Consider the following 12,828-nt stretch of genomic DNA (forward strand, 5'->3'; position numbering starts at 1 on the left):
AAAATTTTTTAAAAATATTTATTTATTTATTTATTTATTTATTTAAGACAAAGAAAGAGAGAGAGAGAGAGAGAGGGTGTGAGTGGGGGAGGGGCAGAGAGAAAGGGAGACACAGAATCTGAAACAGGCTCCAAGCTCTGAGCTGTCAGCACAGAGCTGGAAACGGGGCTTGAACCCACCAACTGCAAGATCATGACCTGAGCCGAAGTCGGACAATCAACCAACTGAGCCACCCAGGTGCCCCTATTGTTAAAGTTTTTATTTATTTATTTTTAGAGGGAGAGAGTGAGAGCGAGTAGGAAGGAGCAGTGAGAGAGAGGAAGAGAGAGAGACAGAGAGAGAATCCTAAGCAGGCTCCCCACTGCCAGCATGGAGCCCAAGGTGAGGCTCAAACTCATGAGTTGTGAGATCATGACCACAGCTGAAATCAAGAGTAAGATACTTAACTGACTGAGTCACCCAGATGCCCCAAAAGGCTACATTTTAATAAAAAATAACTTGTTAAAATTTATTATCAACTTATTGTCAAATTATCAATGCTTTATTTATATGGCCTTGCCTTATTTTGTATCGTTCCTAACCATTTCCTTTATTATTTTAAAAATATTTTTATCCAGTGATGTTCAAAGATTTAAATTATATATTAGATTTTATTTATGAATGCTATAATCAGAGATAATATTACTTTTTTACTTATGGCAGATGGAAATTAAAAACATTTCCCACAACACTTTTCCCTCCAGTTTTAACATCTGTTTTAATCTGAGCATTGGGAAAGATACTGTGACTACTGGAATTTTAAGTTGTGCTCAAAGAAAAATGTAGAGCTTTACAAAATCTATTAAGAAAGCAAAAAGCTGAAAATTAATGATCAAATATCCATTTCAAGAGATTTGAAAAAGAAGCTGCAAATAAACCCTAAACTGTGGAGCAACTCCTATGGCTTGAGAGCAGAGATTAATACAATTTAAAACAATGAAAAGAGGTCTCCCAAATAGGTACATGATGCCGATTAAGAAAAAAAAAAAAAAAAAAAAGCCAAACGTAACTTATATGAAGTAAAAAGGGACTATCATTACAGTGTGGGCAGGTATTAAGAAGATGATTTAAGGATGTTGTGATTCAACTTATTCCAATAATTCTGAAACTTTGCAAGGAATGACTAAATCATAAAATCACTGGCAGATTCTTTTGAAGCTAATTATAGTCAAGTTTATACCCAAGTTTTCAAATTTTAGTGGACATTAGGGTCACTGAGTTTGTTAAAATATAGACATGGGGCCAACATACCTTTGTCAGTATGGGTGGGGACCCAGAATTTTCTTGCTTACAATCCACCTGATATGAATGTGATGGAGATGCTCACTGGTGTCCCAGATACATACTGAGTTTCCTGCCAAGCACCTGGTTCCCATGCTGGGTTTTACTTAACCCTCACAACAATCCTATGAGACACATACTATCATGATCATTTTCAAGAGTAGGAAGCTGAGATTTAGAGACTTTCTGTAACTTGATCCTGGCCCCAGAACTTAGAAGTGGAATAGAACTCAATGATACACTGAATTTTCTTGGCCACTTTTGTTGATCAGGTTCCATGTTGGACTTTCACACTCTATGCTACTTTGTTTTACTGTGACAGGAAAAAGAAATGGTTCATTAAAACTTGACTCTATCAAAAAGTGAAAACCTTGATTTACTCAAGGCTGAGTAAATCAAGGTTTTCTTTTCTTTTGGGTGTGTACGTTTGTGTTTGTTTCCTGTCAAAGGAAGATTCATTTAATCTAATCTGTGGTCAAAGTTCAATCTTGGAGTGTCCTTGCCTCTTCATCTAGGCTGGATTGACAGTCACAGGAGTCCACAGAGGAAATGGGAGTCCCCTTATCTGGTTTGTATATATCCACATGCGCGTGAAGTCCCATCACTCTGCTTTCCTGTGATATGGCATCTTCTGCTCCCAGATCCTGTCAGAAGTCCAGTGTGGGCCCGTGGGAACTTGGGCACCCCTCCAGGCCACAATGAGTTTTGAGACAAGACTCTCTCTGTCTTCTTACACCTCTCTGGGCTCTGCTGACATCTCCCCACTATTCTTCCCATGCTTCTCATGAAGCCTAATATGGAAAATCAAATCCTAGCATTTACTCTTGAAGAAATATCCAATTGGTATGAGGAGACATAAACATGTATCTCTGTCCACCCACACTCCCAGGGAAAGGGGGCAGGCAAGGCATTTACTTCTTCCTCACCATAAAACTTATTTTCAAAGTCACAAAACTTATTTTCTTCTGGCCTGCGGCTGGGAGATACCAGTAATTCTGGACTCATCATTCTCCCCTCAAAAGCTTCCTCTGTCATGTAACTACAAATGTTTTTGAAATTTGCATCTTTGTTCTCTGTGTGTACAGGGAATGTTTCCAGGGCCTAGGAAACAGGACAGAACTATCTTGGTGTCTCCATAGAGCAAGCATCTCACTTTGCAATGACGTGGTTATGATCTGACAAATGGATCATTGTGCTGAGGCAATGTGGTGCAGAAGCACCATAGAGCATCCTTAGTTCCCCTGAAGCACTTATTGCAAAACGAGGCAGAAACACATATGGCGTTGGCCTTTATTCCCTTGTAGTGCACGTCGAGGACCGCCAAATGGGGAAAGTGGTAGTTGTAACCAGGCTTGTTAATTATATACAGTGTCTCTATCCATCCAATAGTGAAATTAAAGCAATGCAGCACGAGGCTAGGCAAACAGTGTGGCCGCTGACGGATTTGGTATCGCATTCAGGAATGTCGTCTTATCCCTTCTGGGGTGGCTCTTCCCATCACATTCGCCTTTCAGTTATAGATCGATAGTCACCTCTGCTGGCTATACTGGCATTTTCAAATGTTTTTCATTGATTGTAAGTTCCACATGTTACACGTAGAAAGAGACACATAGGTAAACCAAGCTTGGGAAATGTTACAATATACAAAGTCAAACAAGATCTTTATTATAGAGCATCTCAAGCTTTGCTCCGTGAATGTATATTGTGAACGTCATACAGACTTGGTATTAGTTTCCCTGGGCTGCCGTAGCAAAGTACCAGAAACTGGGTGGCTTAAGACGTAAATTTAATATCTCATAGTTGTGGAGGCTATAAATCTGAAATCAAGGTGTTGGCAGCTCTAGTGGGGAGAATCCTTCTCACTTCCAGCTCCTGGTGTTTTGTGGCAATCTTTGACCTCCCTTGGCTTGTGGATGCATCATGCCGGTTACATGACTGTCTTCTTGTGTCTTCGCATCATCTTCCCTCTGTGCACATCTGTCCTCGTCCAAATTTCATCTTTTTATAAGGATATATCGTAGGTCCTATGGGATTAGGGTTTATTTTAATGACCTCAGCTGAGTTCGGTTATCTTTGTAAAGTCCCTGTTCCTAATAAGGTCACGTTATAAGGTACTGAGGGCTAGGACTTCGATATATCTTATTTAGGGGAGAGGGCAATTCAATCCACCACAGTGTTATATAGTAGTAGAATTTCCTGGAACTCATTTTGGGAAATACTAGGGTATGTGGATGGCATTTTAGAAGTTCAAACATAAGTATGTCTAGGTTCTTTTCCCCATGCAAAAGTTGGTTTTGCTCAGGGTTATTCTATGGACAAAAAAATAAAATAAAATAAACTTGGAAAACTTTTCATTGCTGGTTATAAATAATATGTATAAGAGTGAATATGATATTCCAGATCACTTAAAAAAATTTTTTTTAATGTTTATTTATTTCTAAGACAGAGAGAGACAGAGCATGAGCAACAGAGGGGCAGAAAGAGAGAGGGAGACACAGAATCCCAAGCAGGCTCCAGGCTCTGAGCTGTCAGCACAGAGCCCGACGTGGGGCTCGAACTCACAGACTGCGAGATTATGACCTGAGCCGAAGTCAGTCGCTCAACCCACTGAGCCACCCAGGCACCCCCCAGATAACTTCTGAAAAATTGGGGAAAGACTCTTAAAATAGGGAGAAGTGTATTGTTACTGTGGTCATTGCTTTGTCATTAACTGGTCTTTTTCCACATGAGAAAAGTCCTGTAAATAAATATTTACAATTTGTAAATTGTAATTGTAATTAATTGTAAATTAATTAATTGTAATTAAATTGTTTACAATTAAATTGTAAATAATTGTAATTATTATTATTTGTAATTACAAATAATTATACTCTCAAATACTTACAAATTATACTTACAAATACTTACAAATATTTGTTTGTAATTGTAAGTAATTGTAATTGTAAGTAATTGTAATTTGTAATTGTAAGTAATTGTAATTAAATTGTAAATAAATACAATTTAATGATTGATGGGCATTAAGAATTTCAGACTTGCCTGGTTGATAAAGCTTGTCTGGGGGTATAAAAAATTAGTTAAAAAAAAAGAAGGTATGATCATACCTATACCACAGCATTTTCCTTTTATTTTTATTTTAGCATGTACTTACTATACTTCAGGTGGAAGATTGGATAATTTTTTTCTCAGTTCACTTCCTCTCCATATTAGATCGTAGGTTCTAACTCATGGAACGGCATCGCAGGTGGAGTGTCCTGCTGGCCTCCTGACTTGGGTTGAGCCACAGGACTTGCTCTGGCCAGTGGAATATCCGTGGACATGACACGTTCAGAGGCTTAATTCATGTGGCAGCTTTCGGCTTTCTTTCTTGCCCTATTGTTTTTTGTCTTGAGAACGTGCCTTGGGTCGCCATTAGTGTAAGGAGGATAAGAGACATATGGAAAAGACATGGACACCGCGTGAAGCCTGGAACCGACCTCAGCAGCAGCCCGCCTAAGTCAGCACAATCCTAGCCAACCCACCTGTACGTGAACGATAAAGACACACTTCCAGGTCCATGCTATTGAGATTCTGCGCAGCCAGTAACACAGTATTATTTTGAAAAACAATGATCGATGCACCTTGTTTATAGGTTTGTCCCCCCTCACTACTCTGCAAGCTTCTTAAAAGTAATGACCATATTTTATATAATTCTACATTTCCTCAGCTTGGTTCTTGCATTTCATAGCCTCCGAAATGTCTGGTGGGTGAATACTGAACGACTGACTGACATACAAGCATGTCTGAGTGGAATATAAGAAGCACAGTCACTATGGCAACCCAGGTAAATAATTTAGCAACAACACTGGAATACTGCTTTGCTACATATTCTTAGGCTAAAAGTAAAAGTTTGTACCAATTCTGGTCCATTCGTAAGCAGGAACCCTAGTTTCTACATAAAATCAAACCTTCAGATCTGACTCCACATTAATAGATGGCAAAGTCTAAGGTCGCTCTTCCATTTTGTTCCTGATGGCGATCTCTTGCCTCAATAGCAAATGGGACATACCCTCTGAGTCCACTTTCAACAACAACAGCAGGAATTTCCCACAAGTGAGTTGCTTCCTGTTTATGATGCTTGCTTCTGCTATAAAGGATTAATACATAACATCTGTCTTCTAGAATTGCTATTATGTATAGCGAATCCTTTATAAATAACCATTATTCTAACACCATACATTCTAAGGTCAGTGTAGGCAATCTTAAATAGAACCAAAAGACACGAAGATTCTAGAAGTCATAAGAATTTAAGGCTCAAAATGTCTACTTAATATGGACTTTCTTGAGGCAGTGTTATCTGAAATCTGAGAATGAGTGAGTGTGTGTGTGTGTGTGTGTGTGTGTTTACTTTCCCCTACACCACGTGGGATTCTGAGTCGATATGAAAACAGCTGACAGCACTAGATAAAGATGATTATAGCAAAGAATTTAATCAATAACCACTTTTATCTCCTCAACACACATTACACCTTTAAAAATTATTTGCACAAATGTTTATTCTTAGCTAGTCTCAGAGTAAATAAGGCCGTGCTGTGTGAAAAGTCAGAAAAACATTAGAGGAGAAGAAGCAGTTATGAGTATCAAAAGAAAAATGCTGTGGTCAAGACTGAGGAGTGAATCTTTCCTTGATGATAGGATACCACAGGATCACCACCGGCCACAATAATGTCATTTCTGACATCAATTCTGGAGGCATATGTATCTCATCTCTTTGGAGACATTTCAAGTTAAATCCAAGCACATCATTGATAAAATAGTAAAATGATGTCTCTGATGAAAAATAAATTGTATAATTTAGTACTAAAATGCCTTAGGAAGAAAACCTAAATCTTTAATGACAAATCGTTCAAATCTGTACATATTAATGTCCTCAAACATGTATTAGGAAAGGAAGAAAATTTTGTTTATTTTAGGAAGTGTTAAATGCTTGAAGAGTCTGGAATAGGGATTGTAAACCATGAAAGGACATTTTTTTTAAGCTTATTTATTTTGAGAGAGAGAGACAGCATGTGTGTGCAAGCAAGCAGGGGAGAGGGGTGGCCAGAGAGTGAGAAAGGGAGAGAGAGAGAAAGAAAGAGAGAGAGAGAGAGAGAGAGAGAGAGAGAGAGAATCCCAAGCAGTCTCCACGCTGTCAGCACAGAGCCCAACATGGGGCTCAAAGTCACAATCTGTGAGATCATGATCTGAGCTGAAATCTAGAGTCAGATGCTTATCGACTGAGCCAACCAGGTGCCCTGAAGGGACATTTTTATTTTATTTGTTTTATGTTTGTTTGTTTGTTTGTTTGTTTAGAGAGAGAGAGAGAGAGAGGATGAGAATGAGCCCGGAGGGGCAGAGACAGAGCAGGGACAGAGGATCAGAAGCAGGCTCTGTGCTGTCAGCGCAGGGCTCAATGCGGGGCTCCAACTCATAAACCATGAGATGATGACCTGAGCCTAAGTCAGACGCTTAATCAACTGAGCCACTGAGACACCCCCTGAAAGGGCAGTTTTAAAAAAGATTATTTTAAAAAGACTTTATTAGCTACCTAAAACAATAAATACTTCCCCACACATAGTGAAATAAACACATGCATTGTCTTAAGAATACGTGTGTCCTGAATAATCTTGGGGCCCAAGGGAGGGGGTTGAAGTTGGCTGAGGAGCATTCTTTGTCTTTACCATGACAACTACTGGTATTTATTTCAAGGGGATCCTAAAATGGAATTAGCATATTATCATATTTGTAGGAAAGTCTGTTGATTAGGAAGTGAGAAAATCAGGGTATTCAAGTAACGAACTGTCAATCTGTGTGTGTGTGCGTGTGTGCGTGTGTGTGTGTGTGTGTGTGTTTCTCTCCCAGGCAGCAAGTGTGTGTGTATGTGTGTGTATGCATGTGTGTCTCCTGGAATTTTTTGAGCTAGCAATAGTAGAGCCTGTAATCCTGATATTCTGTCAAGATTTATGCTTTTCATCTTCTCTTGTGGTATGAATGACTATTTAAAAAAGTTTTAGCTAGCCCTCAATGGGCCAAGAACAGAGGAAAGGTGGTATTATCTAAACTTGAGACACTTTAAAGGAAGGACATGCAGACTTGAGCCTAGAGCAGTGGCCATGTCTATGGCCTTGGGACTCAAAAAGAAAGTCATCCACGTGGAAGGTGATTTCTAGAAAAAGAAGACCTTTCCATCCATGAAGCTTCCTTTTAGCATTGAACCCTAAAGAGTCTCAGTGACCATGAGAATGTGTGTGTGTGTGTGTGTGTGTGTGTGTGTGTGCGCTTAAGGAAGATTGCCGATTTCTTTATAGGGTATCACGTACTTAGGAGGTCATTTAAAAGAACCAAATACTACCCTCTCTAACTAAATAATTGCTTATAAATTTCTAAAATGTATTTTTAAAAGCACGTGTTTCCCTTTGTATGAAGTTCGGCTTATTGAACAAAATAAAACTAAGAAACCCACTTAAGGCATTGAATGTTATTATAATTTCAATTCTTCAGTAAACACAGGAATTCTTTTTGATTTCTTTGTTTTTACTTGTACTTAAAAATACTTGTGCCTCTTTAAAATCGGATTAAGAATGAGAGTTAGTCTTTATTTCACATCACCTCCTTAAACCATCATGATTTCATTTTCACTCATTAGGAAACTAAAATCAGAAGTGTCAGTAATCTATCTGAGCTCAGTAAAGGGTGTAGCCCGCATTCCACCATGGCCTGAGAAGTACACTTGGAAAGCTGTGACTGCTTGTGCTATATCTCTCTGCAAATTACTCTGACATTATCATGAAATTAACAATAAAATCATAATAAGCCAAAGAAGCACATATCCATTATCCCCAATGGAAACCATATACAACCCCAAATCTTTATTTAAAATTTTTTTTTAACGTTTTATTTATTTTTGAGACAGAGAGAGACAGAGCATGAATGGGGGAGGGGCAGAGAGAGAGGGAGACACAGAATCAGAAGCAGGCTCCAGGCTCCGAGCCACCAGCCCAGAGCCCGACGCGGGGCTCGAACTCACGGACCGCGAGATCGTGACCTGAGCCGAAGTCGGATGCTTGACCCGCTGAGCCACCCAGGCGCCCCCAACCCCAAATCTTTAAAGTAAAAGCATGCAACTCACACGAAATGAACCATCAGTGGTGCTCCCACCCACAGGGCCTAATTTAGTCGCTTTCTCCATAGTTCCTTTATGTAGTACTTGATGAATGTCTATTAGTAAGAATTTTTTCTTTCTTTCCTTAAATGGTGGATGAACACCATGCTTTAAGTAGCACAGTGTGGATGTTGTGGATGTAGCTCAAGCTCTCAGCAAACCGATCAGGGAGACGAAATAAATCCAAGATAGTGTGGGAGAGAAACTGCAACATGAATTGGAAGCTGGAAGAGGGGCTGCAGAAACGCCTCTGTAGCTTCCTGAAAACCACCAGCACAGGCAAAAGTGTCGTGCCCACATATGTTCTTGGCCAATTAACAGGAGAAATCCATCTTTTCAGGTTAGCAACAAACAATAAATAATGGTTTTTAATGGGCTGCAAAGACAGTGATGGCTGTGAGCATATTATCAGTCATAAGATCACGATCACTAAGTGCTATCCTGTGCACTTGTACCTGTGCTACCTAATTTATAAACCACAGATCATTCCAGAATTTCTTTTTTCTAAGGTTTCTTTATTTATTTTGGGTGGGAGGGGCAGAGAGAGAGGGAAAGCCCGCAGAGTCTGACACGGCGCTTGATCTCACAAACACGAGATCATGACCTGAGCCGAAATCAAGAGTCAGATGCTCAACCGACTGAGCCACCCAGGTGCCTCTACAGAATTTCTTTTTAATAATTAGTGTCACATTTCACCAAGTCTCTCAAGCTTTTTCAAAAACACTATCAAAAATTAGCAACATCGAAAAGTTTCTATTTTCACACTATGAGGTCATCTAGTGATGATTATAATTATTTTTAGAAATGAGGAAGAGGAGAACATTACATTATCCCAATTTCATTATTTAGAGGTGGTAGTCAAGAACATGCAGGGGCACCTGGTTGGGTCAGTTGGTTGAGCGCCGACTTTGGCTTGGGTCATGATTTCACGGTTTGTAAGTTCGAGCCCTGGGTCAGGCTCGCTGCTGTCAGCACAAGGCCCGGTTCGGATCCTCTGTTCCCCTCTTCCTCTGCCCCTCCCCCAACCTCTCTCAAAAATAAATACAGCATTAAAAAAAAAGAACATGCAGTATAGATTCTTAAGAGACATCAAGAAATGCCTGTTAGGTTAGAGAACAGTGTAGTTAAGTAAGCAATGTGTATCACATAAACCTCAATTTTGTAATGCCTCATATTTCATCCACTGTACCTACACATTTTCAGTATGCTATGGACTGAATTGTGCGTCCCTAAAATTCCTGTTGAAGCTCTAACCTCCAAGATGAGAGTATTTAGAGACGGAATCTTTAGAAGTAATTAAGTTTAGATGAGCTCATGAAGGAGCCCCCCACGATGAGATTAGTACCCTGATAAGGAAAGTCCTGAGAGACCTTTCTCTTTCTCTCCCCCTTAGCCATAAGGGGGCACAGCAAGAAGATGGCTGTCTGCAAGTCTAACATAGGATCCTCACAGGAAACTGACCCCTCATCTTGGATTTCTAGCCTCCAGAACTCTAATTAATTCCTGTCGTTGAAGCCACCCAGTCTATGGCAGCCTCAGCTAAGACATGGTGTTAGCCAAAGTCCCTACAATCTATTGATAAGTAGCAAGATAAACCCATTTGTTAACAGACTCAAAACCTACAACGACTCTCAGAGGAGATAATATGGAAATGTTGTACATTCAAAAGCTAATATATATTGAGTTATTTTTTAGTTACTTATTTCGATACATCACAATGGCACAGAGCCACAAGTCAGGACGCCTGGGTTGTGCCTTAGTATTTTCTCCCAGTTGCCAGGCAACTTGGGAAAGCCTCTTACCAGCTCGGATGGATCAGTGTCCTTTCCTCGAATAATGATTGGTCTGAAAGATTCCTGAGGCCCCTTCCAGTCTCAGAGCTTGACAACCATGAGTGCACTTTAAATAACGGAAGGCCACTCACACTTACCATTCTGCTCTCTCTGTACTCCAGCTGCCAGAAGATCGGGCTCCCCAAGGCTGATGTCGTTCAGCCGTGTCCCCAGACACTCCATGCAGAGATGTTTGCACCATTCTTCAGCCTCCAGCTCTGAAAATGAGCACACACCATCAAAGTCAGAGAGCGCTTCACAGGGACGACACAAGAAGGCTATTTCCTGAACCATTTCCCTGGGTAGGTGGGAAGAGTTCAAACTCTGCCTTAAGAAAGCAAAACAAAAGCTATATTCAAGGAGTGAAAAAAAAAATCCCCACAGTTATTTCCCATGGGCTGACATGACAACATTATAAAGTGATTTTAAATTATTTCAATGTACTTTCTCTTACTTATAAATAACAGTCAGAATATTTATTGTCTAGCATATATATACATATGTATATATATCAATTTTATTAAAATCTAAGCTAGTTAACATACAGTGCAGTAATGGTTTCAGGAGTAGAATTTAGTGATTCATTACTTATATATAACCTCCAGGGCTCATCCCAACAAGTGCCTTCCTTAATGTCCATCCCCCATTTAGCCCATTCCCCCACTCTGCTCCCCTCCAGCAGCCCTCAAGTTTGTTCTCTGTGTTTAAGAGTCTCTTACGGTTTGCCTCCCTGTCTGTTGTTATCTTATTTTTCCTTCCCTTCCCTTATGTTCATCTGTTTTGTTTCTTAAATTCCACATATGAGTGAAATCATAGGATATTTATCTTTAAGATTGATTTAGTTTTTGGAGGGGGAGTACTTAGAAAACTTAATTAAATATAAAATAAAAATATATAAATGAATCTTTGAAAAATGTCAGATTAAAATAAACAAGAAGATGCTTTCCTGAAAGTGACTTAGATCTGTATGGGTTGAAGGTCTGATCCTTCATTCTGAACTGCAATGAATCAAAGATCAGCACAAGAATGTGAAAGCTTCTCTTTTGTAAACATCAAAAACTGTCCATCTTTGAAATAAAAATGGGATAGGATATTCAAAATAACTTTCCCTTTTGGAAAACTCCAATTTATCTAAGATATTGGTTATCTTCCAACTTCTTTATATTTGCAAGCTTCTTCTTTGCTTGAAACATTAGAACATCTTACACCTACACAGAATCTTATAGTATCTAACACTTTCACAAACATCAGTGAATTTGATTCTTATATAAGCCCTGTGTGGGTGAGGTGGGTAAGGGTTAGTGTCACACCTGGGTCCCATATCACTGGTTGGCACCAAGATAGAACTGAAGCCCGGATCTTGTAGATACTATAATATGAAGAACTTGAGAATGGCTATGAGATTTAAAATTTGGGGCCAAGCCCCAAAATCGCTGCACAGAAATTGGGTGGGAACTTTCCATCGACACCTGCCTGGAGAAATTTTTGACTTTTCCATGTAGCATAAATCTGCACTAGAGCAGTTTAATATAGATTGCCTTCAAATCTGTTAGTCTCCACAGATGACATTCCAACCTTTGCCTTGGCATTTTAAACTCCCCATAAAAAGTTACCTGTGACAGGTTTTCTTGACTCCAGGGGTTTGAATACCAACTGCTGTGCTCAACGGTCAACACCATCAAACCTGGGTGATGTTTCCTTCCTGTGCTTAGTCACTCTGCCTTAGCATCACAAACAGGTTTGATCAATGAGATGTCAGGCCAAATTTGTCATTTAGTTTTAGCTTTATCAAGACCACAAAATATTGTTAGAAAATAAAAAGAGCATGTAGTCTTGCACAGGGTACCGTTCTGATGAAAATAACAGTTCCCATGCTCTAGTCATGAAAGGTGTTTTCTTTTTTTATTTTTTTTTAAGTGTATTTATTCTGGGAGAAAGAGAGAGAAGACAGGGGGAGGGGCAGAGAGAGAGAGGGAGAGAGAATATCCCAAGCAGGCTCTGCACTGTCAGTGTGGAGCCTGATGTGGGGCTTGAACTCATGAAGCTGTAAGATCATGACCTGAGCTGAAATCAAGAGTCGGGACGCTTAACCCCCTGAGCCACGCAGACACCCCAGGTGTTTCCTTTACATAAGGTATGCTTTGCATATGTCAGGGACCATCCTCTCAGCAGTTCTACATGCCATCTACTAAGTCACAGAGGAAGTAGATCCTCTTGTGACCCTGACCTCTTGCTCAGGTGGAATTCAGAGGCTGGGTCTTGCTGTTTAGGCATCTCCTCAGGAACCTAGAAAATAATCCTTCCCAGTCACAAGGGCGCTAATAAAAAAAAAAAAAAAAAGGGCACTTGCTGAGGTTCATAGCTTTCCAAAAACAAAGTTTTTTTTTCTAGTGAGGGAATTGCCAGCATTCCTGAAAAAAAAATTACAGAAGCAGCAACAGCATGTACTGGAAATGATTTTCATCAGACAGATGAGATTTGATTTGTAAAGTTTATAAA

At 39.7% G+C, this 12,828-nt stretch overlaps 1 protein-coding gene across 1 annotated transcript in view; it reads right to left on the reverse strand.

The window, feature by feature from the left end:
• Positions 1-12,828, reverse strand: part of DOK6 (docking protein 6) — a 364,941-nt gene that overhangs the window by 150,824 nt on the left and 201,289 nt on the right. Inside the window, exon 4 of the mRNA XM_058691841.1 lies at positions 10,428-10,547. Within this exon, the coding sequence (XP_058547824.1) occupies positions 10,428-10,547 (120 nt within the window). The remainder of the gene's footprint in view (positions 1-10,427; positions 10,548-12,828) is intronic.

The sequence above is a fragment of the Neofelis nebulosa genome, chromosome 11 (assembly GCF_028018385.1).
Source record: "Neofelis nebulosa isolate mNeoNeb1 chromosome 11, mNeoNeb1.pri, whole genome shotgun sequence".
Taxonomy (NCBI): domain Eukaryota; kingdom Metazoa; phylum Chordata; class Mammalia; order Carnivora; family Felidae; genus Neofelis; species Neofelis nebulosa.